The sequence below is a fragment of the Sapajus apella genome, unplaced genomic scaffold (genome assembly GCF_009761245.1).
Source record: "Sapajus apella isolate SASKATOON/1434 unplaced genomic scaffold, GSC_monkey_1.0 scaffold51, whole genome shotgun sequence".
Classification (NCBI taxonomy): Eukaryota; Metazoa; Chordata; class Mammalia; order Primates; family Cebidae; genus Sapajus; species Sapajus apella.
Window position 1 is genome coordinate 3,977,219 of NW_022436991.1, and position 25,525 is coordinate 4,002,743.

Below are 25,525 nucleotides of genomic sequence, written 5' to 3' on the forward strand. Positions count from 1 at the left end.
GAGTAGGCACGCAGGAGAGGAGAGTCACCGTGTTCTGGGCCAGGAAAGACCCTCAGGTGACAAGTTTTCTTTCCTGGGAAATACCCAGGAAGGCTTTCAGATCAAGAAACACTACTATTACTGTCAATACTACTACTACTAATAATAATAATTTTGTGCTTAATTAAGTGCCTGGCACAGAGATGGATGCAGATCTCACTGCGGTTCTGAAGCTGTGGCTGCAGCAGCGTCATCCCTTAAAAGGCAGATGAGGCCAGGTGTGGGGGCTCACTCCTGTAATGTCAGCACTTTGGAAGGCCGAGGCAGGATGGCTTGAACCCAGGTGTTCAAGACCAGCCTGGGCAACATAATGAGACCCTCCTCTCTACAAAAAAACAAAAAATTAGCCAGGTGTGGTGGGGCAGCCTGTGGTCCCAGCTATTTGGGAGGCTGAGGTGGGAGGATTGCTTGAGCCCAGGAGTTTGAGGTCACAGTGAGCTATGATGGCACCTCTGCCCTCCAGCCTGGCTGGCAGAGAGAGGCCCTGTTTCTGGGTGTAGGGGTGGCGGGGGGAAGGCAGATTCTCTGGCCCCACTCCAGGCCTTCCACATGCCCTGGGCCGGGACTGAGACTCTGCTTTTCACAAGGGTCCTAGGAATTGCGTTCCGCGCGGAGACGGTTGGGAAACACCGACAGTCCTGCATGCGGCTGCCCACCGCGGACAGTGGTTCACTGCCTTATGGATCACTCCATCCCCGTCCGAGCGCCGGGCACACCTGGCGCCCACGCACCCCCTCGCTCCTCCCATTCCTCCCAGTATCTCCGTCAGCTGTTCCTGACGCCGCTTTCTGGCCGGGGCGAGTCCTGACTGGGCTGAGCCCCCTCCCCAGCCCGCGACTGCGCCCTGGGCCCCGAGCGTCCCGCCCCGCCCCCACCGCGGATCCTGCGCCCAGGCGGCCTCGAGGGGCGCAGGCCCCGACCCTCCGCGTCCGCCGCCCGCCGCCCGCAGCCGCCCACCCGGCATCTGAGCCTTTCGGCGGCGACGGGCGGAGCTGGAGCCCCGGGCCTGGGCGCCAGGTGGGCTCCTGGGACGGTGATGAAACAGGTAGGGCCGCGGGGATGCTGGGGCTGGAGGTGGGGCGGGGACGGGAGGAGCCTGCGGGCGCGCGGGGGAAGCCCGGAGAGGAGGAGGGACGCGCCGGGGCCTGGGGCTGGGCTGCTTGAGGCCGGGTGGCTGGGAGGGGTGGGGAGGGCTTTGCCGCTGCGGTCGCAGCCCAGGGGCCGGGCCAGCTCGGAGGGCCCACTTGGGAGCCCAGCGGTGTGCTGGTGGAGTCTAGGCCCTGGGGGACAGGGCGGGTGGCCTGGGCGGGTAGGGTGGGGGTGTGCGTCGTGCCCCGGCCTGCCACCTGCCCTTGCTGTCCCCCCAGGCCCTGGTGGACGATACGGAGGATGTGTCCCTGGACTTTGGGAACGAGGAGGAGCTGGCCTTTAGGAAAGCCAAGATCAGGTGTGTTGGGGTAGAGCTTGGGGCCGGCGTCCCCCACAGCTGCAAATTCATTCATTTAGTCATTCATTCAAAATGCATTGAGCACCTACTGTGTGCCAGGCCTAGGGCTGGAGACGCATCCCTGCCCTCCTGGGGCCTGCACTGGGGGAGGGAGGAAGAAGGGATGGCGCTCACATTGAACAGGCAAACAAAGAGATTGATGAGATAATTGAATGTGAGAAGAAAATCAGACCTGTGATGAAAGAGAAGGTAACTAGGGAAGGTCACTTGCCTTAGTGCAGCCACGGAGGGCCTCTCTGAGGAGGTGGCGTTTGAGCTGAGACCTGAATGATGAGCAGCAGCCAGCCATGGGAGACCCCAGAGGAAGAGTGCTCCAAGCTGAGGGAACAGCAAGTGCAAAGGCCCTGGGGCTGTGTTGGAAGATCAGAGAAAGGCCACTGAGGCTAGAGGGGAGCAGGCTTGGCAAGGGGCTGGACAAGTGGAAGAGGGCTTGGAGTTATATTCTAATCCCCGCTGAGTCTAGTTAGACAGACTTGTCCTGGGTCAAGCCACTTACCTACCTGAGACCCCCTAGCATCTCAGAAGTTGGCAGGACCAAGGCATGAGGCATGACCAGGGAACATGGTTGCGGATAGCCCAGGCAGCAGCCACTTCTAGAAATGACTAGTGAACATGGTTGCTGATGGCCCAGGTGGCAGCCACTTCTAGAAACACCCACAGCTCAGCCTCACTCTCCTTCCAGCTGTCAGAGCCAGCAGGCATGTGGCAGGCCTTGGCACCTAAATGCCATTCCTTGTAAAGTCTCTTTTCTTAAAATCAAACTCTGATTCAAACCTAACAAACCTCAGAAAGGAACAGACTGTATTAGTTTCCCATGGCCGCTAGTAGAAATTACCATTATCATCTTGGCTTAAGACAGAAGAAGTTTATTCTCCTGCAGTCCTGGAGGCCAGAAATCAGAGTCAGTTTTCCTGGGCTGAAACCAAGGTGGCAGCCGGGCCACACTCCCGTCAGAACTAGGGGGAAATCCGTCCTTTGCCTTTTCTGGCTTTCGGTGGCTGCTGGCATTCTGTAGCTTGCAGCCTATTTCTTCATCTTTAAGGCCAGCACCTGGGTCATGAGCCACAGGGAACCACCCTAAACTCATAACCTCACCTCCAAGCCTCCCCATGGTAAATCTACCCTTCCCAGCCTAACTAACTCCCACCCCACCTATGGGTCCCAGCTTAGCTGTTACCTCCTCCTCATGCCTGTAATCCCAGGGCTATGAGAGGTTGACACAGGAAGAGCACTTAAGGCCGAGAGTTCCAGATCAGCCTGGACAACACAGCAAGACCCCATCTCTACAAAATTAAATTTTTAAAAAATCAGCCGGGCGTGGTGGCAACACCTGTAGTCCTAGCTGCTTGGGAGGCTGAGGCAGGAAGATCACTTGAACCCAAAAGTTTGAGGTTTCAGTGAGCCATGACTGTACCACTGCACTCTAGCCTCAGCAACAGAGCAAAACCCTATCTCAAAAAAAAAAAGAGAACGACGTTCTAATCCCCAGAAACTGTGATGGCTACCTTATGTGGCAAAAGGAGCTTTGCAGATGTAATTTAATTAAGACTTTTTGTATTTTTACACAAAAGTTACAGTATCTTCAGATTTCTCTCTGCTCTGTAGTCAAGTGACTGTGTGTGTGTGTGTGCGCGCGCGCGTGTGTGTGCGTGCGTGTGTGTGCGTGTGCGTGTGTGTGTGTGTGTGTGTGAAGTTTCCCTGTGCCTCTTTCTTTTAAGGACTGTTGTGATGGCATTTAGGTTCCACCCAGTTAATCTAGGGTAACCTTTGCATCTCAGGATCCTTAATTATAGGCTGAGTGCAGTGGCCCATGCCCGTCATCCTAGCATTTTGGGAAGCCAAGGCGGGCAGTTCACTTGAGGTCAGAAGTTTGCAGTCAACATGGCAAAATCCTGTCTCTACCAAAAAATACAACAATTAGCCAGGTGGAGTGGCACGCACCTGTAATCCCAGCCACTTGAGAGGCTAAGGAAGGAGAATCGCTTGAACCTGGGTGGCAGAGGCTGCAGTGAGCTGAGTTCATACCACTATACTCCAGCCTGGGCGACAGAGTGAGACCCTGTCTCAAAAAACACAGAAAGTCTTAATTAAATTACATCTGCAAAGCTCCTTTTGCCACATAAGGTAGCCATCACAGTTTCTGGGGATTAGAACGTCGTTCTCTTTTCTTTTTTTTGAGATAGGGTTTTGCTCTGTTGCTGAGGCTAGAGTGCAGTGGTACAGTCATGGCTCACTGAAACCTCAATCTTTTGGGTTCAAGTGATCCTCCTGCCTCAGCCTCCCAAGCAGCTAGGACTACAGGTGTTGCCACCATGCCCGGCTGATTTTTTAAAAATTTAATTTTGTAGAGATGGGGTCTTGCTGTGTTGTCCAGGCTGATCTGGAACTCTCGGCCTTAAGTGCTCTTCCTGCGTCAACCTCTCATAGCCCTGGGATTACAGGCATGAGGAGGAGGTAACAGCTAAGCTGGGACCCATAGGTGGGGTGGGAGTTAGTTAGGCTGGGAAGGGTAGATTTACCATGGGGAGGCTTGGAGGTGAGGTTATGAGTTTAGGGTGGTTCCCTGTGGCTCAAGACCCAGGTGCTGGGGAGTGGCCTGAGTGGAGGTTGAGGCCAGACCCTGGAACACTGAGCAACCAACCTCCAAGCTCTGGAGGTGCATTGTCCACTGAACCTTCTATGAGAATAGGGCTCTGCCTTTATTTGTGCTGTGCAGCATGGTGGCACCAGCCACCTGTGGTGGTTGAATATCTGAAATGTGGCCAGGGTGACTGAGGGACGGATGTTTTGATATTATTTACTTTTAATGAATTTGCATGTAAATAGCCACATGTGGCTGTGGCAGTGGGCAATGCAGTTCTAGAGTTTGGTCACCACGGAAGGATTTTGCTCAGGGCAGTGATGTGATCGGGATTGCGGGATGGAGGCCGGATTGTTGGGGTGGAAGGAGGATAGGAGATCAGACCAGTGCACTGGCAGGCATGCTGGAGAAAAGGGGCCTGGAGGCACAGGGGAGGTAGAATCAGCTTGTGTTTCTGGTGATTAAGATATGGGGTGAGCACAGGGATCATCAGGGTGATGCTCAGGTGCTAGTCTGGTGACTTAGGTGAAGAAGCATTTCTGGGGGAAAGATGCTGAGTTTAGAGTGGTCCTTGTTAGGCTGTGTTGGAACATTCTAGTACCAGTGGACAGCAGGGAGGAGAGGCCAGGAACTCCAGAGGTCATCAGGGCTGCAATTAGAGATCTGGGATGCAGCGGCTCATGCGTCCAGGTGGGGATGTTTGCGAACCACCCATCCCAGGATACTCGGTGTGCCTAATGCAGATTCCTGGCTCTAGCCCTGGACTTATTTAACCTACCAAAGTGCTGGGATTATAGGCATGAGCGACTGCACCTGGCCTACTTTTTTTTTCAACTTTAAAAAAAAATTGTGATTAAAAAAAAAACTCATAGCATAAAATTCCATCTTAGTCATTTTAAATTAACAGTTCAGTAGTTTAAGTAGAGTCACGTTGCTGTGAAAAAGAACGTATTCATCTTGCAAAACTGAAACCCTGTACCGTTAAACAATTCTCCTTCCCCCAGCCCCTGGTAAACGCCACTCTCCTTTCGGTTTGTATGGATTTGACTACTCTAGGGACCCCATTAAAGTAGAATCATACAGTGTTTGTCCTTGTATGACTGGCTTTCTTCACTTAGCGTAATGATGTTGTTTATCTGTGTTGCAAAATGTCCCAGAATTTCCTTCCTTTTTAAGGCTGGATAATAATTCCATGGTATGAATAAACCGTGCTTTGTTTATCCATTTATCCACCTGGGTTGTACCTCTTGCTGTTGTGAATAGCACTGGAATGAACATGGGTAGGCAAATCTCTTTGAGACTCTGCTTTCAATTATTTTGGCTACGTACCCAAAAGTGGGATTGCTAGATCCTATGGTAGTTCGATTTTTAATTTTTTGAGGAACCTCCATACCGTTTTCCACATCAGTTACGCTATTTTGCAATCTCACGAACAGCGTACAAGAGTTCCAGTGTCTCCGCAGCCTTGCCAACATTGCTATTGTCTGTGTTTTTGATAGTAACCACCCTGTGGGTGTGATAACCGTGTTATTTCATTGTGGTTTAGGTTGGCATTCCCATAGTGGGTAATGATGCTGAACATTTTTTCATGTGCTACATGTTCATTTGTATATCATGTTTGGAGAAATATCTATTCAAATCTTTTGCCCATTTCTGAATCAGGTTATGGGATTTTTGTTGTTGAGTTCTTTATCTCTTCTGGATATTAATATTTTCTCTTATTCTGTAGGCTGCCCTCTTTCTGTTGATTGTGTCTTCTGATGCACAAAAGATTTTAGGTTTAATGTAGTTCCATTTGTCTATTTGCACTTTTGTTTCCTTTGCTGTGTGTGTGTGTGTGTGTGTGTGTGTGTGTGTGTGTGTGTGTGTCTGTTTAATATAATTCATGGTGGGGCCCTATGGCTCATGCCTATAATTCCAGCACCTTGGGAGGCTGAGGCAGGTGGATTGTTGAGGCCAGGAGTTTGGGAGCAGCCTGGGCAACATAGCAAAACCCCATATCTACAAAAAATACAAGAAGTGACCAGACATGGTGACACACACCTGTAGTCCCAGCCACTTGGGAGGCTGAGGTAGGAAGATTGCTTTAGCCTGGGAGGTTGAGGCTGCAGTGAGCCATTATCAAGCCACTGCGCTCTATCCTGGGTGACAGAGCAAGACCCTGTCTCAAAAAAACAAAAGAAACAAATACAAAGAAATATAATTCACATTCCACCAATTAACTCTTTAAAAGTGTATGATTCAGTGTGGTTTTTGTACATTCACAAGGTTGAACATCCATCACCAGTATCTAATTCCAGAAGTTTTTCACTGCCCCAAATGGGAATCCTGTACCCATTAAACAGCCTTACCCATTTTCTGCTCCCGCAACCCCAGGGAACCATTAATCTACTTTTTGTTTTTTTCAGACATTTGATGTAAATGAAATCTGGGTTAGTCAGGGATCTCCAAAGAAATAAAACCAATAGGATATCTATAAATATGTAGAAAGAGATTTCCTATGAGGGATTCATGCATGCAATTAGGGAGGCTGAGAAGTCCCACGATCTGCCATCCACAAGCAGCAGGCTCAGGAACGCTGGTGGCGTAAAACCCACCCTAGCCTGGGAACTAGGGGAGCCTACAGTGTCTCCAGCTGAATCTGAAAGCTCCAGAACAGAGGGACCAGCATGTAAGTCCTGGTCTGAGTACAAAGGCCCCAAAACCAGGAGGTATGATATCTGAGAGCAGATAAGGACGGATATCCCAGCTCAAGCAGGAAGGGGAAATTGTCTCTTCCTTTTTTTTGTTGTATTCAGGCCTTCAAAGGATTGGATAATGCGCATCCAGATTGAGAAGGGTGGGTCTTCTTTTTTCTTTTCTTTTCTTTTTTTGAGACAGGATCTTGCTCTGTCACCCAGGCTGGAATGCCATGGTGTCGTTTTAACTCACTGCAGCCTCTGCCTCCCAGGTTCAGTTGATCCTCCTACCTCAGTCTCCTGAGTAGCTGGAACTACAGGCATGTACCACCATGCCTGGTTAATTTTTCTATTTTTTGTAGAGATGGGGTCTCGCTATGTTGCCCAGGCTGGTCTTAAGCTCCTGAGCTCAAGTGATCCCCCGACCTTGGCCTCTCAAAGTGTTGGGGTTACAGCCATGAGCCACTGTATGAGGGTGAATCTTCTTTTCTCAGTCTACCAATTCAAATGCTAATTTTTCCCCCTAGAAACACCTTCACAGACCCAGATGCGATCTGGGCATCCCTTAGCCCAGTCTGGACGACACATGTTTTGTACAGTATCCGGCTTTTTGTCTGGCTTCTTTCACTTAGCATATTTTCCAGGTTCATCCCTGTTTTGGTATTTATCATTATTTTGTGACATGGTAATTGCCCTATAAACTGTATACCTTGACCATATCTCGGCTTGCCGTTGAAACTGCTCTCTGTAACCCTGATGTGACAGGCAAGCAGTCCAAACCAATGCCATTTTGGCCTCTGCATTTTAAGAAAAACTAAGACTTGTAATAAGTAACTAAGGTCTGTAATTTCCACCCTACTCAGACAATGTGTAAACCAACACTTATCTTGACTTCTGTGAACCATTTAAGTAACAATCGGAATGTCCAAAGTCCCCTGGCCCTCGGAATGTCCAAAGCCCCTCACCCTCACCCCCACCCAGGAGGTGGTTTATGGTCATAAAAGGTCTTGACACCCTCCTTTCGGGGCCATGGGTTAGAGAGATGCCAGTCCTCCATTGCCGCTGGCCATAAAGACCCTGTAATTTGGCCTAGTCTTTGTCTCGGTGGTAATTTCGCGTTCGCTTGGTTACAACAATTTTATTCTTTTTGATGGTCAAATAATTATCCATTGTGTGGACACACCACATTTTATCCATTCATAGGTTGATGGGCATTTGAGTTGTTTCTGCTTTCCTGTTATGAATAATGTTGCTATGAATGTTTACTGTATGTACGTGCTTTTTTGGGGCACACATTTTTGGTTTTCTTGGGCACATACCTGGGAGCGGAATTACTGGGCCGTATGGTAACTCTGTTTTAGCCATGCCATGTTGCAGACCAACTGTGAGTGAGTGTTGTGGGTTTCCAGCTGCCTTGGGCTGCAGGAGGAGCCTGGGCTTTAAGTCAGACAGACCTGGATCTTGATCCTACCATTCCGTAGCCAAGTGACTGCATGCCCACAGTACAGTTCTGGAACCCCAGCTGGCAGATGCAAATAGGCTTCCATATAAAACGTGTTTCCCCAGCTCTATAGGAAGGCAGAGGTAGAGCGTCTTCAGCTCATTGGGAGGTCTAGCCCATGCACCCACATAGTTTCTTTTCCTCTATCACTAAAAGATCATGCGTCGTTGCCACAGGCGAGAGCCAAAGTGCCATGGGTCACCTTGAATCATAGAAGCTGTAGCCTCTGTTTCCCACCAACCTGTTCTATGACTCTGTTTACCCAGACCCAAGGCCTGCTGGCCAACTCAGTCCGTCCAGTGCAGGGGCAGTGGTTGGCAGATACATCAGTCCTGGTGGAGCCTCTATGCTATGGGAGGCCAGTGTTGTTGCCAGGCAGGCCCCCATCAGCTCAGGCCTGATGCTAACCCTAGACTCACAGTGACCTTGAACTTGAACAGTGACCACGGTACCTTTGGGGTCCCCAGTTTTCTCTTCTGTAAATGGGGATGATGGCAGCTGTATGGTAAGGTTGTAAAAAGGATTAAATGAGGTGAACAATGTGTTTAGGGGGCCTGGCAGAGCTCCTGATGCCCCTTGTGGGCTTTGTAAGTGGTACCTGTTATTCTGATCACGAGTGTGACTTCCACATCCTGGGCTAGGCAGAGGCAAGTTCTCAGCTGACACGGGACATCCCACTGCGGTTCTCCCTGGAGCTGGAAATGGTCCTTCCTATGGGAAGTTATGCTTTCAAGGTACTGTTTTCATAGAATTCCTCTGAACCCAAAGGTCATGGGCTCCCATGAATTCTCACACAAAGCAGGAGAGTCTTTTCCTGCCACAGACAGATTTCTTAGATCTGATTTTAGTTTCAGTTGTCACAGCTGGTTTGTTTGCAGGGTTTGGCCAGTGTTTCTTTTTCTTTTGGGGAGTTGTGGGGGGATAGGGTCTTGCTCTGTTGCCCAGGCTGGAATGTAGTGGTGTAATCATGGCTCACTGCAGCCTCAACCTCCTGAGCTCAAGCAATCCTCCCTTCTCAGCCTCCTCAGTAGCTGGAAATACAAGCATGCAGCACCACACCCTGCTAAATTATTTTTAAGTTTTATTTTTTGCAGAGATAGGGTCTCAAACTCCTAACCTCAAGTGATTCTCTGACGTGGCTTTCCGAAGTGCTAGGATTAAAGGTGTGAGCCACCACGCCCAGCCTGATTAGTATTTCTTGGTTGTCCCTTGTTTAGTCTAGAAAATGTCATATTAAAAATATCATTGTCCTGTGGTCTCAGACACTACAGGAAGTCACATGTTAGTGGGCCCATGTCTTCAGGCAAACATGTGAGATAAAAACTACCCCTGAAAATCCCTAACTAGCCCATCAAGTAAGTTTTGTCTTTGAAGAAGTCTTCAGCAATCACTTTATCTGCCCTTGGATACAGTAGCAATCCTGAACATAAGCCCCAGGTGAAATTGTCAGCTGCTTTTTGGGAGGAAGCTATGTTGAATGAAAAATAACAATAGCAAACACTTCCCTAGTGCTTATTATATGCAAACACTATTCTGGGCATTTTATTCAGCAGACTTCATTTCATCTGCATTGCAAACCTAGGCGCAATTATTTTCTCAGAGTCAAGGTTAAAAAGACTGAGGCTGAGAGAGAGAGTTGAGCAAGTTGCTTAATGTAACACCTGTTCGCTTCAATGAGGGGATTTGAGCCTGACACAGTGGCAGGTGCACCTGTAATGCCAGTTACTAGGGAGGCTGAGGTGGGAGGATGGATTTAGTCCGGAGTCCGAGTCCAGCCTGGACAACACAGCAAGACCCCACCATTAAAAAGAAAAAAAGAGGAGATTTGAACGCTTGGACTCTGACTCTAGATTCCGTATCTTATATTACACTGTACGCAGATACTTACAGGGCGAGGCCCTCGGATGAGCTTTGCTGTGAGAACAGCAGATTCAGGGCTTCTGTCTTAGGCTTACCCTGGGGAGTACCTTATATTTTCCTCATGTAAATACTAATGCGGAATTGACCCCGCTCTTTGGAGCAGCTTCCCAGCCTCGACACTATGGATGCTTGAGGCAGATCATTCTGTGTTGTGGGGGCTGTCTGTGCATCGTGGGATGCTGGGCAGCAGCCCTGGCCCACCCCCTACATGCCAGTAGCTTCCCATCCCTCAGTCCTGACAACCTAAAATGTCTCCTGATGTTGTCACGTGTCCCCTAGCAGCCAGATTCCCCCTGGTTGAGAACTCTGATGTAGATTATTCTCTGTCTGGGGTTTGGATTTGGGTAAGTGAAATTTGTATGTGAGGGAAGTCAAAGCACCTCCTTTTTTTTTTTTATTTTTTGAGATGTAGTTTCGCTCTTTTTGCCCAGGCTGGAGCAACCTCTGCCTCCTGAGTTCAAGCGATTGTGCTGCCTCAGCCTCCTGAGTAGCTGGGATTATAGGCATGCACCACCACACCCGGCTAATTTTTTGTATGTTTGGTAGAGATGGAGTTTCACCAAGTTGGTCAGGCTGGCCTTGAACTCCTGACCTTGTGATCCACTCCCCCCCCCCGCAGCCTGAGCCACTGCGCCTGGCCCCAAAGCACCTCCTAACACTTCTGCGTGTGGCATCGACCCAAGAGAAGCCTGAGGTGTTGGGAGCAAGGAAGGAGAGGGCACAGGCGATGGTTTTGATGAGCCCTTGGTGGGCACTCATCCTCAGAAATCAACTTGAGCACATCTCTAATTGCTACCCACACACAGATATGCACACAGCACATCGTGCTCCCACATGCTAAGGAGAAAACTTTTAATTTTTCTTTGTTGATATTCTAGGAGTTCTGCTTACCTCAATAAGTGAGGACCCCTTATCCAGACCCCTGTCCCCTGAGCCTTTGGGGAACAAGTTATATGGTCACCAACTCTTTAAAATCTATTTCGAAATTATAGAAATGTGACACATAAGCTGGTCCCACCAAGAGCTGCTGGCTGAATTTTAAGGAAGGTCCATGATTACCAAGGAACATAACCCGCAAAATGAAGGAACTAGACAAATTTCAGTTCTCTTTGATTAGGGCATGGCATTACATATTTTGAAATTAACTTCTTACATCTAAGGCAGCTTAACTTCCTCTTATTTATATTTCTTGTTCACATGAAATTATTGCATGAGCTGTGCCCACAATAAAATCACTGAAGGGCCGGGCACAGTGGCTCATGTCTGTAATCCTAGCACTTTGGGAGGCCGAGACGGGTGGGTTGCCTGAGCTCAACAGTTCGGGACTAGCCTGGGCAACGTGGTGAAACCCCATCTCTACTAAAATACAAAAAATCAGCTCGATGTGGTGGCAGGTGCCTGTAATCCCAGCTGCTCAGGAGGTGGAGGCACTACAATTGCTTGAACCCGGGCAGTCAAAGTTGCAGTGAGCCGAGATTGTGCCACTGCGTGCCAGCCTGGGTGACAAAACAAAACTCTGCCTCAAAAATAAATAAATAAAATCACTGAAAGGTGATTTCTGCTGACCTGTGACCCACATAATCTGGGAAGGCATTTGGGGAAAAGACAGAGGACATTGGTCAGGTTCTTTGATGCTTCATCTTGGACAGCAGCTTGACTGCATGAATCTGGACTATTTAGTACTTTTATTTTCTATTATTTTTTTCTTTTTTCATCAGCGTCCCTCAGGGAACTCCAGTGAACCAAAAGCTGACACTTCAGGGTCTCAGGCTCAATACCTGAGGATGCTGGTTCAGCAGGTGTAGAAATGGGTGTCAGAGGGCCGGGCGCGGTGGTTCATGCCTGTAATCCCAGCACTTTGGGAGGCTGAGGCGGGTGGATTACCTGAGGTCAGTAGTTTGAGACCAGCCTGACCAGCAAACCTTGTCTCTACTAAAAATACAAAAAAATTAGCTGGGCACGGTGGCGGATGCCTGTAATCCCAGCTACCTGGGAGGCTGAGGCAGGAGAATTGTTTGAACCCAGGAGGCAGAGGTTGCAGTAAGCCAAGATCGTGCCGTTGCACTCCAGCCTGGCGACAAGAGCGAGACTCCGTCTCAAAAAAAAGAAAAACAAAACAAAAAAAAGAAATGGGTGTCAGAGGCTCCTGTGATGCTGACATGCCCTGCACAGCTGGGAGCAGTTTTCTAGTTGTTCAGATCTGGATAAGTAGCTTATACTGGTTTATGTCTGTGTGTATGTGTGTGGGTGTTTACCTTCAGTGGGGAGGGAGCAGTTGTTGATGCATTGATACAGTGCTTAGCTCTGAGCTCTGTATTTTTTTTAAGCTGAAGTCTTGCTCTGTTGCCAGGCTGGAGTACAGCGGTGTGATCTTGGCTCACTGCAACCTCCGCCTCCTGGGGTCAAATGATTCCCCTGACTCAGCCTCCCAAGTAGCTGGGACTATAGGCACGCGCCACCACGCCCAGCTAATTTTTGTATTTTTAGTAGAGGAGGGGGTTTCACCATGTTGGCCAGGATGGTCTTGAACTCCTGACCTCGTAATCCACCCGCCTCGGTCTCTCCAAGTGCTGGGATTACAGGTGTTAGCCACCACGCCCAGTCCCTGGAGCCTTTTTATCACATTCCACTTGACTCTTTGAAGTTATCTTGTTTCGATCATTGCTTACATATTTATTGTCTTCTCCCTAAGTAAAATGTCTGTATTCTAGCAGGAGATGCTGACAGCATTTCCTTAGTAAAGACCAACTCAGTAACTTGGGAGTGGAATGCAAGGCTTCGGAAGGACTTTCATCAGCCCAGCTCTTCACACGGAGCTTAGCCTTGGGAGTTCTGTGGCCACCTGCTCACCCTTCACTCATGACAGAAGCAAAGAGGCTTCTAACATGACTCAGATCTAGCCACACATGTTCATGGATTCCCTGCATTACAATACAGATGTACCTCTCCCCTGGACTTTAAGATACTTTAGAATAAAAATTGCAAAGTGACAGCCGACTGATTCCAAGCCTCAGATATGTTCTTGTCAGCCAGGGAGATATTTTAAATTAATTTGAATTTAAAATTTAAAATTAGAAAAGATCACATTAGGCTTGGTATGGTGGCTCATGCCTGTCATCCCAGCACTTTGGGAGGCTGAGGCGGGCAGATCACTTGAGGTTGGGAGTTCGAGACCAGCCTGGCTAACATGGTGAAATCCCATCTCTACTAAAAATAAAAAATTAGGTGTAGTGACACACACCTGTAATCCCCACTACCCAGGAGGCTGAGGCGTGAGAATCACTTGAACCCAGGAGGTTGCAGTGAGCTGAGATTGTACCACTGCACTCCAGTCTGGGTGACAGCCAGACTCCGTCTCAAAAAAATAAAAAGAAAAGATTACATTAAAAATCTGGACTGCTGAGACTAGATGAACCCACTAAGACAGAAGCAGGTTGGTGGCTGCCGGGATCTGGGAGGAGGGTCGAGAATGGGGGGAAACTGCCCAAGGGGTGCAGGCTTTTGCTTTGGAGACATGGAAATGTTGGTACTCAGTACGAATTGTTCCCTTGGTGCCACTGAATTATCTACTTCACAGTGGTTAATTTTGTGGGATGTGAATTTCATGTCACTGAATTAGTTTTTAAAAATATGATTGCTGGATTTTCTGTTTGTTTGTTTTAAAGACAGTGTCAAGCTCTGTGGCCCAGGCTGGAGTGTAGTGGCACGATCATAGTTCACAGCAGCCTCAAGCTCCTGGGCTCAAGTGATCCTCCAGCCTCAGCCTCCGGAGTAGCTGGGACTGCAGGCATGTATCACTACACTCAGCTAATTTTTTTTGTTCTTTTTAGAGATGGGGTCCCTCTAGTTGTCCAGGCTGGCCTCAGACTCCTAGCCTTAAGCGATCCTCCTGCCTCGGCCTTCCAACGTGCTGGGATTCCAGGCCTGAGCTACTGTGCCTGGCCTGTTGGCTTCTTTTGGAAAGTTGTTGGAGCTGGAAGAATGGGCTGGAGTTGATTGTGGGTGAGCCTTGGCCTCCACCCACCCCGTTGACTTATGTATTTGTTTATTTTTTCTACTGAAAATCTGTTTATTAAGGAGTTAATATTTTACAGAGTTGATTCAATTCTTTATGGAACTTAAAATCCTGAGTTGCCCTTCAATAATACAGACGTCTGCAGTACAGACATTTGTACAAAATACTATAATTACTGGTACTTAGCATAACTAGAACTTCTTTTCTATAACTTCCATTTGTCAGGTAAATAAAACACTTTGACCTTTCAAAGTTGCTACACTTTAGGAATTCACAGATTCCTATTTCTCCAGTTTTTATTAGTACATTTTAAACCTTCAGGGACTGGAAGCGAACCCACCCCCAAACAAAAACCTCAATCTGAACCAACACTGAGAAACAGTAAAGTCAGAAGCTCTTTTTCCATGGAGAGCAAAAATACAGATATGTTTACTAATTTATTTTCCAAGAAAGAGAATATACTTTGGATTTAGAGAAAAAAAATGCTTAATTGTCAGGAGTTGCTTTTGGAGAATGATCAGTAAGTTCCTTATCAACTGTCTCAAAGTGATACCAGAGTCTGTCTCCTCTCGCATGCATTAATCTTCGTACTTCTGGCTCCTTTAACCGTGATTCAGCCTTTTCAGCTTCAATCTGAAGGTTGGCCATTCTTCTTTCATAATTCTTTTCAGGACCATCATAGAAAGTACGGGCAATGCATCTTGATATGGGATGCTGATACTATTCCCAGTGTTCTGGGATATAGCCTTCTGGAATTTCTGCTGGTTCAGCTTGACCAGTGAATACATTCACCAGAGTTGCAATAATTGCTACTGGAATTCCACTCAATAAAACGTAGAATCTCAATAACTTCAAAAAAGACCTGTCATAGAATCTAGAAGGTTTGGCCGGGCGCGGTGGCTCAAGCCTGTAATCCCAGCACTTTGGGAGGCCGAGGCGGGTGGATCACGAGGTCAAGAGATCGAGACCATCCTGGTCAACACGGTGAAACCCCGCCTCTACTAAAACTACAAAAAATTAGTTGGGCATGGTGGTGCGTGCCTGTAATCCCAGCTACTCAGGAGGCTGAGGCAGGAGAATTGCCTGAACCCAGGAGGCGGAGGTTGCAGTGAGCCGAGATCGCGCCATTGCACTCCAGCCTGGGTAAAAAGAGCAAAACACAATCTCCCAAAAAAAAAAAAAAAAAAAAAAAAAAAAAAAGAATCTAGAAGGTTTGATGACAAATAGTCTTTTTCCAAGGCCTCCACTGTGTCAAACATGAGCAACGGCCTTCGGAAAGTCATGAGTGAGGAAACTCCCAAACCCCAGTCCGATGACAAGGTGGCCGCTGGACACAGCTGCCACTGCAGTAACTGAAACCCATTGTGACAGACTGTTGGCCACCATGGCTACTCTCAGTTGACTTATTTACCAGCCTTGCCTGGCCCTATGAGCACCTGAGGTTGCAGCCCCCGACCCCACCCCTGAAAACAGTGGTGAGAAAATATTACTCCAAGGAAGCATTTTCTAGGGGTCCAAAAGGCCTTGAGTTGGAATTCCTCCCTGATGCTGTGGATTTTCTACCTAAACCCCTTGAAGCCACTCCTGGGGCTTGAGGGGCTTGTGTGGATAGGCCAGCTCCAGGGTCAGGCTGTGCACATGGACATGTGAGGCCATCCAAGACCACTCACCCTGAACCCCACGTTCCTGCTCAGCCCCTGGCCTTTGTAAACGCTGCTCTCTCTGCTTCCTAAATTTGTCCTTAGATCTTTAAAACAAAATTGAGCTGGGTGCGGTGGCTCACATCGGTAATCCCACCACTTTGGAAGGCCAAGGCGGGCAGATCACGAGGTCAGGAGATCAAGACCATCCTAGCCAACATGGTGAAACCCCTCTCTACTAAAATATAAAAAATTAGCCGGGCGTGGTGGCGTGCACCTGTAGTCCCAGTTAGTTGGGAGGCTGAGGCAGAGAAATTGCTTGAATCCGGAAGGTAGAGGTGGCAGGGAGCCAAGATCTCACCACTGCACTCCAGCCAGGTGACAGAGCAAGACTATGTCTCAGAAAAAAAAAATTAAAATTAATTTTTTAACGGAGATAGATTTCACATACCGTGAATTCAAAGCTCATCCCTTTAAAGTATTTAATTCATTGGTTTTTAGTATATTTACAAGGTTGTGCAACCATCACCACTGTCTAATTCCCGTTTTCATCACGCCAAGACCCCCATGTCCTTTATATCCTAATCTGCATCGCTGCTAAGCAGTGCTGTCCACTCTAAACGAGGCACCCTTCCTTAGTCCCCACAACCCCAGTGTCTGCCCAGGCCTGATGGTCAGCTCATGTGTCCACCTCTTGGGTCTCTGTGTTGGTTCAAATGTCAGTAAATAGCCGAGAGCCTCATGGATACCCTGCTGGGACAAGCCCCCACAACTAAAGGGCGAGAACCCCAAACACCAGGACCAGCTGATGGGACCCTGCCCCATTGGCCATTGTCAATGGACAGTGGCTGTCCCACATTAATTGTTGAATATTTTGATTGTGACTCTGTTTACCCATGAATGACACTTTGCACACTGGGTTGAAATCACTCCTCGGTTTTCTTCCCTCCCCGCTAGAGATGAGTGACGTCTGGGAGGGCAGGATTTGGTCCAGCCTGTTCACTGACCTCTGACCTAGCCCTCCACTGGGTAGATGGGAGGTTCTCCATACATGTGTTGTTGTGGCTCTGAGCTCAATTTATATTTCTTTCTTTTTTTCTTTTTGATTTTTTGAAATGGAGTCTTGCTCTGTCACCCAGGCTGGAGTGTAGTGGCATAATCACGGCTCACTGCAACCTCCACCTCCCAGGTTCAGGTGATTCTCCTTCCTCAGCCTCCAGAGTATCTGGGACTACAGGAGCCCACCACCGTGCCCAGCTAATTTTTGTATTTTTAGTAGAGACAGGGTTTTTCCATGTTGGCCAGGCTGGTCTTGAACTCCTTACCTCGGGTGATCCACCCACCTCAGCCTCCGAAAGTGCTGAGAGATTACAGGCATGAGCCACTGTGCCCGGCCTCTAAGCTCAGTTTATTAAACTCAATATTTCTTAAACAGTGTTGAAAATCAATGAAAAACATTTGTATGTTGATCATAAACTTAATTTTATATCCTTGGACAATTTAAGTGACATTTCAATTTAGCATTAATGATTATGTGGCGCACCAAATAAACGTGCAACCTAAAATACACACAGCAATGACAAAACTCACTGTTTACAGCGTGGTAGGGGAATTTTTAGTGGTTAATGAAACCCCAAGTGAAAGAAATATGTAAAATACAGCAGCAAGGTATGTTGAATTAGAAAATACATTTTTGAATTAATGTCCTTAAAATAACTTAAAAAAACTTTTTACTTTGAAATAAGATCAGGCTTACGGGAAGGTAGCAAGAATGGTACAAATAACTGATGTGTACGTTTAACCAAGATTCACTTATTGGACCAGCGCCGTGGCTCACACCTGTAACCCTAGCACTTGGGGAGGCCGAGGCAGGTGGATCACTTGAGCTCAGGAGTTGGAGAACAGCCTGGCCAACGTGGTGAAAGCCCGTCTCTATTAAAAATACAAAAATTAGCTTGGCATGATGGCACATGTTTGCATTCCCAGCTACTCTGGAGGCTGAGGCAGGAGGATCACTTGAACTCAGGAGGCAGAGGCTGCGGCGAGCCAAGATAACACCACTGCATTCCAGCCTGGGCAACAGAATGAGACTCCGTCTCACAAACACACACACACCTACCATATAAACGCATGGATGCAGACATATTCTTATTGTTACTCAAATCGTCCCATTGTTGGCGAGCGGGAACCTCTTCCAGTTGGCGTCTGAGTCTTCCTAATGGCTGACATTTTGCACGTGTGTGTGCATGCCTGTGTATTTGTTCTCTAAAGTGTTTGAGAATAAGTTGAACACATCATGCCCCCTTGCCCCTAAATACTTCACTGTGCACTTTTTATATTTATTTTTTATTTTTATAGAGGTGAGGTCTCACTATGTTGCCCCAGGCTAGTCTCAAACTCCTGGGCTCCAGCGATCTTCCTGCTTTGGCCTCCCAAAGTGCTGGGATTACAGGCATGAGCCATTGTGTCCAGCCATCAATGTGTACTGTAAGCAGAGACGTTGTCTTATGTAAGCAGAGTGTGATGATGGAAACTAAGAGACTATCTAATCTATAGTTCACATTCCATTGTCCATTAGAGTCACTTTTTTCTCTCAGTTCAAGATTCAATCCAGAGGCTGGGTGATGGCTCATGTCCGTAATCCTTTGGGAGGCCAAAGCAGGTGGATTTCCTGAGCTTAGGAGTTCGAGACCAGTCTGGGCAACATGGTGAAACCCTGTTTCTACTAAAATATAAAAGTTAGCCACACTTGGTGGCATATGCCTCTAATTCCAGTTGCTCAGGAGGCTGAGGCATGAGAATCACTTGAACCTAGGTGGTGGAGGTTGCAGTGAGCCAAGATCACGCCACTGCACTCCAGCCTGGGTAACAGAGTGAGACTCTGTCTCAAAAAAAAAAAAAAAAAAAAAAGACTCAATCCAGGATCTCCACTGCGTTTAGTTATTCTGGAACTATTCCAAGCCTTTCTGTATTTCTCATGACATGGACATTTTGGGGGAGTAAAGGGCAGCAGTTTTGAGGAATACACCTTAATTCGGGTCTTTCTGATGTTTTTCCCGATTACATCCAGGTTATGCTTCTCAGCAGAAATGATAGTCAGCTGATGTGTCCACCTCTTGGGTCTCTGTGTTGTTTCAAATGTCAGTAAATAGCCGTGAGCCTCATGGATACTCTGCTGGGACAAGCCCTAATGTCCTAAAAGGACCTTCTCTTTTTTTTTTTTTTGAGCTCTGTCACTACTAAAGGTGGCCGAGAAATCGCATGGTGTTTTTTTTCTCTCTCTCTCTCTTCTATCCTGCACCTCTTATCTGCAATTCCAGGCCCCAGATTTCAGCCTTCCATGGTCTTTACCACTCAAAGAGCCCGAGGCTCCTTAGAAAGCAGCTGATTCTAAGTCTTGAGGCGGAAACCAGTCAGACTGGATCTGGAACATCCTTTGGTTGACAAAACGTAGAAATACTGTTTTTTTTTTTAAGTATATTTTTTAAGACAGGGTCTTGCTCTGTTGCCCAGGCTGGGGTGCAGTGGCACAGTCTTGGCTCACTGCAGCTTCTGCCTTCCAGGCTCAAATGATCTTCCTACCTCAGCCTTCCAAATAGCTGAGACCACAGGTGCACACCACCGGGCCTGGCTAATTTTTGTTATTATTATTAGCAGTAATAGAGCTGGGGTTTCTCCCTGTTGCCCAGGCTGGTCTTGAACTCCTGAGCTCAAGTGATCCACCTGCATTAGCCTCCCAAAGTGCTGGGATTACAGGTGTGAGCCACCTGTGATTTTTGCCTGACCAAAAATACTTTTTAAAAAGTCATAGGCTGTTCAAAAAGAATAAATAAACTAGTTTAACAATACTCTCACAGGCTGTGGTAGTGATTCAGTATTTGCTGAATGAGTTAAGATAAGCACTCAATTCTCCCATTAAATAACCTCTGAGTTGGGCTTTACCAGTGATGGCCGTAGTTTCTAAAGTGCCATACGTTTTAGGGTATATTGGTTTGGTTATAGCTCTTAAGAAGCACAGGTAGGAAATTAACACCATATTAAATATTTGCAACCATTAGTGGACACAGTTTGATTCCAGAAAAATTAAAATAGTCAAAAATAAAAATGCAAGGAAAGACAAGATTCTCTCCATTTTGCAGATGAGGAAACTGAAGCTCCCAAAAGCCAGGTAACAGACACAAGTGAATATTTGCTGCCTTCAGATCTTGTCCAGTTTCTAGCAGAATCTAGAAGCTCTTCAGACAGAAAACTACAAGGCCAGGCATAGTGGCTCACACCTATAATCCCAACACTTTGGGAGGGCAAGGTGGGCTTGGCCCAGGAGTTTGAGACCAGCCTGGGCAACATAGCAAGACCCTGTTTGTAGAAAAAAAAAAAAAATTATTTTTTGTTTTTAATTAAAGAAAAGAAAATGAAAAGCATATAACTGGGGTAATTCTACTTCTTACTTCCAGTTCAAAAAAAAAAGGACCCCACTCAGGGTGAAAACAAAACAAGAATAAAGGCTTCATAACTTCTTCAGTCTCTGTGATCCACTCCCTCTTTTTACACCATCGGCTGGCTGGTTTCTGCTCCAGACTTCTGGAAAGTCAGTCCCAGGGCTCTCTGCTCTTTTCTGTCCATCAGTTAATAACTCTTAGTCTCCTATTTTAAAAAGGTGAGTGTCAGTACAGCTGTCCCCATGGTCTCATCCACTCACCCCCAACTCTCCTCAAGTAAGCCTGGGACCCCTCATTTCACCATCTGTTCTTAGAGGAACCTCACTTTCCTTATCTTTCCTGCCCTTCAAAACCACCTAACACAACAACATGCCTTATATAGAGTTAAAACTCTTCAAGAGGCCTGGTGTGGTGGCTCTCCCTTGTAATTCCAGCGCTTTGGGAGGCAGAGATGGGAGGATCACCTGAGGTCAGGAGTTCAAGGCCAGCCTGGCCAACATGGCCAAACCCTGTCTCTACTAAAAATACAAAAATTAAGCAGGTGTGGTGGCAGGCACCTGTAATCCCAGCGACTTGGGAGGCCGAGACAGGAGAATCATTTGAACCTGGGAGACAGAGGTTGCAGTGAGTCGAGATCACACCACTGCACACCAGCCTGGGCGACAGAGTGAGACTGTTCCAAACAAACACAACAAAACAACCTCTTCAACATCAGAGCCTGTAGCAGTGAGCTACTGATGCATGACATATTTCCTCCAGCTTAGCAGCTACAGATAACAAACGTTTATTATCTCACACTGTGTCTGAAGTTCAGGAATTAGAGCAGCTCAGCTGCGTGGCTCTGGCTTAGGGTCTCCAGAGGTTGTAGTCAAGAGGTTGCCGAGCTGCTGTCATCTGAAGGCTTGACTGGGGCAGGAGGAGCTGTGTCCAAGATGACGTCCTCCCATGGCTGTTGGCTGGAGGCCTCAGTTCCTTGCCATGTGGGCCTCCCAACATAGGGCTGCTCCCAACATGGCAGCTGGCTTGCCCTAGGAAGAGCGAGGGAGAGAGTGATCAAGACAGAAGCTGCCACGCCTTTGATAACCTAATCTCAAAAGTGACATACAACCACTTCCGATATGTTCTGTTGGCCACTCTGGTTACCACCCCTGCTTCATTGTGAGAAGTGACTGCACAAGGGTCTGAGCACCAGGCAGTCAGGGTCACGGGTCGCCACCTCAGAGACTGGCTACCACAGGTCCCATCCCTAGGAACTAATGCATGGGTGTCTGCAGAGTGTCCACTGTGCTCCAGGCTTTGATGTTAGGTACATGTGATTATCTCCATTTTGCAGGTGAGGAAATAGGCCCAGAAAGGTTGACTCACTTGCTCAAGGTCACACATTAAATGGCAGAACTCTATTTGAAAGGAAGTAGTCTGCTTCCCTGATTACTTAAAGAAAGAAAAAAAGAAGATTTACTATAGAGAGTTCGAAACATATACAAAGTAGAATAATAAAATGAATCCCATGTTCCTATCACCCTGTTTCAATGACCAATCATTTTTCTTTTTTTTTGAGATGCAGTTTTGCTCTTGTTGCCCAGGCTGGAGTGCAGTGGTGGGATCTCAGTTCACCATAACCTCTGCCTCCCAGGTTCAAGCAATTCTGCCTCAGTCTCTTGAGTAGCAGGGATCACAGGCACCTGCCACCATGCCTGGCTAATTTTATATTTTTGGTAGAGACAGGGTTTCTCCATGTTGGTCAGGATGGTCTCGAACTCCTGACCTCAGGCGATCTGCCTGCTTTGGCCTTTCCAAGTGCTGGGATTATAGGCGTGAGCCACCATGCCCGGCCTCATTTTTCATTTCCCAGCTTTTCCCCTTCCCCTGATCATTTTGAAGCAAATCACAGATACCACATCATATCAATTCAAATATGCATACTTTGATATCCCTAAGAGACAAGAATGATTTTTTTTTTTTTTGAGACAGGGTCTCTCCCTCTGTTGTCAAGGTTGGAGTGCAGTGGTGCGATCTCGCCTCACTGCAGCCTCTGCCACCCAGGTTCAAGTGATTCTTGTGCCTCAGCCTCCCAGGTGGTTGGGATTACATGTGTGCACCGCCACACCTGGCTAATTTTTGACGATAATCATTTTTAAAACAAAACCACAATAGAATTTTCTCAACTTTCAATCTTTTTTTTTTTTTCCTGTTCTGTCACCCAGGCTGGAGATCAGTGGCATGATGAGGGCTCATTATATCCTCGACCTCCCCTACTCAAGTGAGCCTCCCACTTCAGCCTCCTGAGTAGCTGAGACCACAGGTGCCTGGCACCACACCTGGCTAATTTTTTGATTTTTTGTAGAGAGAAGTTCTCACTGTGTTGCCCAGGCTGGTCTCGAATTCACCGGCTCAAGTCACCCTCCTGCCTCAGCCTCCCAAAGTTCATGAGCCACCATGCCCAGCCTCCAGTTTTCGAAACTTTAAAATAATTTGGCAATACCCAAATGGCGTGAAATATCCAGCCAGTGTCCCTATCCTTGATTGGCTCATCACTTTATGTTTTACAGCTTATTCATTTGAGCCACGATTGAAATAACATTCACACATTGCAATATTGTAGTTGGTTGCTATATAAGATTCCTTTTACTGTAACAGGTTTCTCACCCTCTCCTCTCTCTCTTTCTTATCTTTTAAATTGTTCTTTTTTTTGAGAAAGGGTCTTGCTCTGTTGCCCAGGCTGGAGTGCAAATGGCTTAATCACAGCTCGCTTCAGCCTTAAACTCCTGGGCTTTAGCGATCCTCCCACCTCAGCCTCCTGAGTAGCTGAGACTACAGGCATGCACCACTACGCCTGGCTACTTTTTGTATTATTATTATGTTTTTGTAGAGATGACGTTTCACCATGTTGCCCAGAGTGGTCTCAAACTCCTGGGCTCCAGCAATCCTCCTGCCTCAGCCTCCCAAAGTTCTGGGATTACAGGCATGAGCCTCCAGGCCTGTCCCATATTTTAAATGTTTTAATTTTTTGCCTTGCAGGTGAATTGTACTATGAGGCTTGCTGATTGCATCTTGTTGCAACCTTTAATATTTCCCTTGGTTGTCTGTATTTCTTGTAAATGAGCAGTGAGAGCTACAGGTCTGATGTGATTCAGATGTGATTGTTTTTGGCATGGGGTCTTCAGAGGAGGGGGTGTGTTCTTCCATCCAGAGGCTCCCAGTGCCTGGCTGTCTCTCAGGGAGTGCTTGGTGCTAGTCCTTCATCCTTGAATTCTTTAGGGATTGTGGCATGTGGTGGCATTCTGATTCTTACCATACTGTCTTCATGTGTGGGCTGAAATGATACAGAAGGAGAAACTTCCCTCATGGAATGTGTAGTCCTTACAATGTATACTTTGTAGAGAAAAGGCACAATGTATGGTTGAAACTTGTCCTTTGCTACTCAGTTTTCAAAGCAATGCATTAGGTCCCCTGCATCCTCCTTGAGGTGATCAGTGAGGGTGTTTTAAAAGTATCAAATAGGCTGGGTACAGTGGCTCACACCTGTAATCCCAGCACTTGGGGAGGTCCAGGTGGGCAGATTACTTGTCAGGAGTTCGAGACCAGCCTAGCCAAGATAGTGAAACCCCATTTCTACTAAAAATGCAAAAATTTGCCAGGTGTGGTGATGCATGCCTGTAATCCCAGCTACTTGGGAGGCTGAGGCAGGAGAATCACTTGAACCTGGGAAGCGGAGGTTGTAGTGAACCGAGATCATGCCACTGCACTCCAGTCTAGACAACAGAATAAGACTCTGTCTAAAAAAAAAAAAAAAGTATCACATAAACTCATGGATGCAGACATACTCTTACTGCTACTCAAATTGTCTCACTGTTGGCCAGTGGGAGCCTCTTCTCTTCCAGTTGGCTTCTGAGTCTTCCGTAACCTGACTCTCGCGGCATCTGGCAGCTTCCTCGCTGTCTGGGATATTCTGATGTCCCCTCCCCCTCATGTAGATTTCTCCATCTGTACCTGGAATCCGCCCTTTCTCCAGGGAGCCTTGGGTCCTCTGAGGGGAGAATGGCGTTCAGAGGCCACTGTCTCACGCTGCCTGTCTTGTTAGCTCTCTGTGCTTAAGCCTGCTAATCTGAGGGTTCCAGGGGCAGCCTGGAAACCCTGGGCTGAGAGTGAGTGGGGACCCAGGACCTCCTGCTGATTCTGCCACTCAGAGCAGCTGCTAGTCCACAGGATGCTGTCCTGAAAATTAGGACAGGCGAACCCCTCTCAGACAGACACAGACCCCTACCAGGTACCTCGCTGGGGAGTGGAGCACGGGCAGATGTCGGCAGTTGCACCCCACCCCACCTCAGCCGAGCGCCCTCGCCCTGTGCACCACCTGCATACATCATTGCTTCTTTACTCCCACTCCGGGCAGCTCGTGTCACCTCTCTGAGCTCGTGTCCTCATCTGTAAAATAGCACAATGTCCTCTTCCTACCTTACTTATTTTCTTTGGGCTCATTTGTCCTAAGGCAGATGTTATGGGTGGAGCTGGGTCTTCCCAAAATGGTATGTCAACATCCTAATCTCCTCAAAAATGGAACCTTAGTTGGAACTTGGGTCTTTGTGGGCGTAATTAGTTAACGTGAGGTCATAGCGCAGTAGGGCCGGCCTCTAATCCAGTATGATGAGGATCTTTATAAGGAAAGGTGAAGACAGAGACACAGGGAGAGGCAGGGATTGGAATGACAGGGCTATGAGCCAAGCAATGCCAAGAATTGCCACTGCTATGGTTGGAATGTTTGTCTCCTGTAAAGTGCACGCTGAGATTTGATTGCCGTTGTAACAGTATTAAGAGCTGGGACCTTTAAGTGATGATTCAGCCGTGAGGGCTATGCCTCATGAGGTTTCATACCTTTATAAAGGGGCTGGCAGGAGTGAGTCCTGTCCCAGGGCTCTTCTGCTCTTCTGCCATGCGAGAACAGTGTTGCTCCCCTCCCGAGGGGGTGCAGCATTCAATTCATCATCTTGGGAGCAGAGACCAGACCCTCACCAGACACCAAATGTGCTGGTGCCTTGATCTTGGACTTCCCAGCCTTCAGAACTGTGAAAAATACATTTGTTTTTTGTTTTTCTTTTTTTTGAGAGAGGGTCTCACTCTCACCCCCAGTCTGGAATGCAGTGGTGTGATCACAGCTCACTGAAGCCTCAGTCTCCTGGGCCCAAGCAATCCTCCCACCTCAGCCTC

General features: G+C 47.6%; 1 protein-coding gene and 1 pseudogene across 4 annotated transcripts in view; one reads left to right on the forward strand and one right to left on the reverse strand.

Moving 5' to 3' along the window:
• Positions 1-464: 464 nt before the first annotated feature.
• TVP23A (trans-golgi network vesicle protein 23 homolog A) overlaps positions 465-25,525 on the forward strand; it is a 55,574-nt gene continuing 30,513 nt past the window's right edge. For 2 of the 3 annotated variants that reach the window (XR_004258171.1, XM_032242799.1), the window contains exons 1-2: positions 466-1,084; positions 1,407-1,486. Coding sequence is in view for 2 of the 3 variants with exons in the window: in XM_032242799.1 (XP_032098690.1) it covers positions 1,076-1,084; positions 1,407-1,486 (89 nt within the window). In the remaining variant the exon portion in view is untranslated. Of the gene's footprint in view, positions 1,085-1,406; positions 1,487-25,525 lie in introns of all 3 variants that reach the window. The other variant, XM_032242800.1, reaches the window with a different exon arrangement.
• On the reverse strand, positions 14,282-15,649 carry LOC116526478 (annotated as a pseudogene). Its single transcript, XR_004258172.1, has 2 exons — positions 15,458-15,649; positions 14,282-15,127 (listed from the first exon to the last, which is right to left on the reverse strand). The product of XR_004258172.1 is annotated as an NADH dehydrogenase [ubiquinone] 1 beta subcomplex subunit 5, mitochondrial-like (transcript).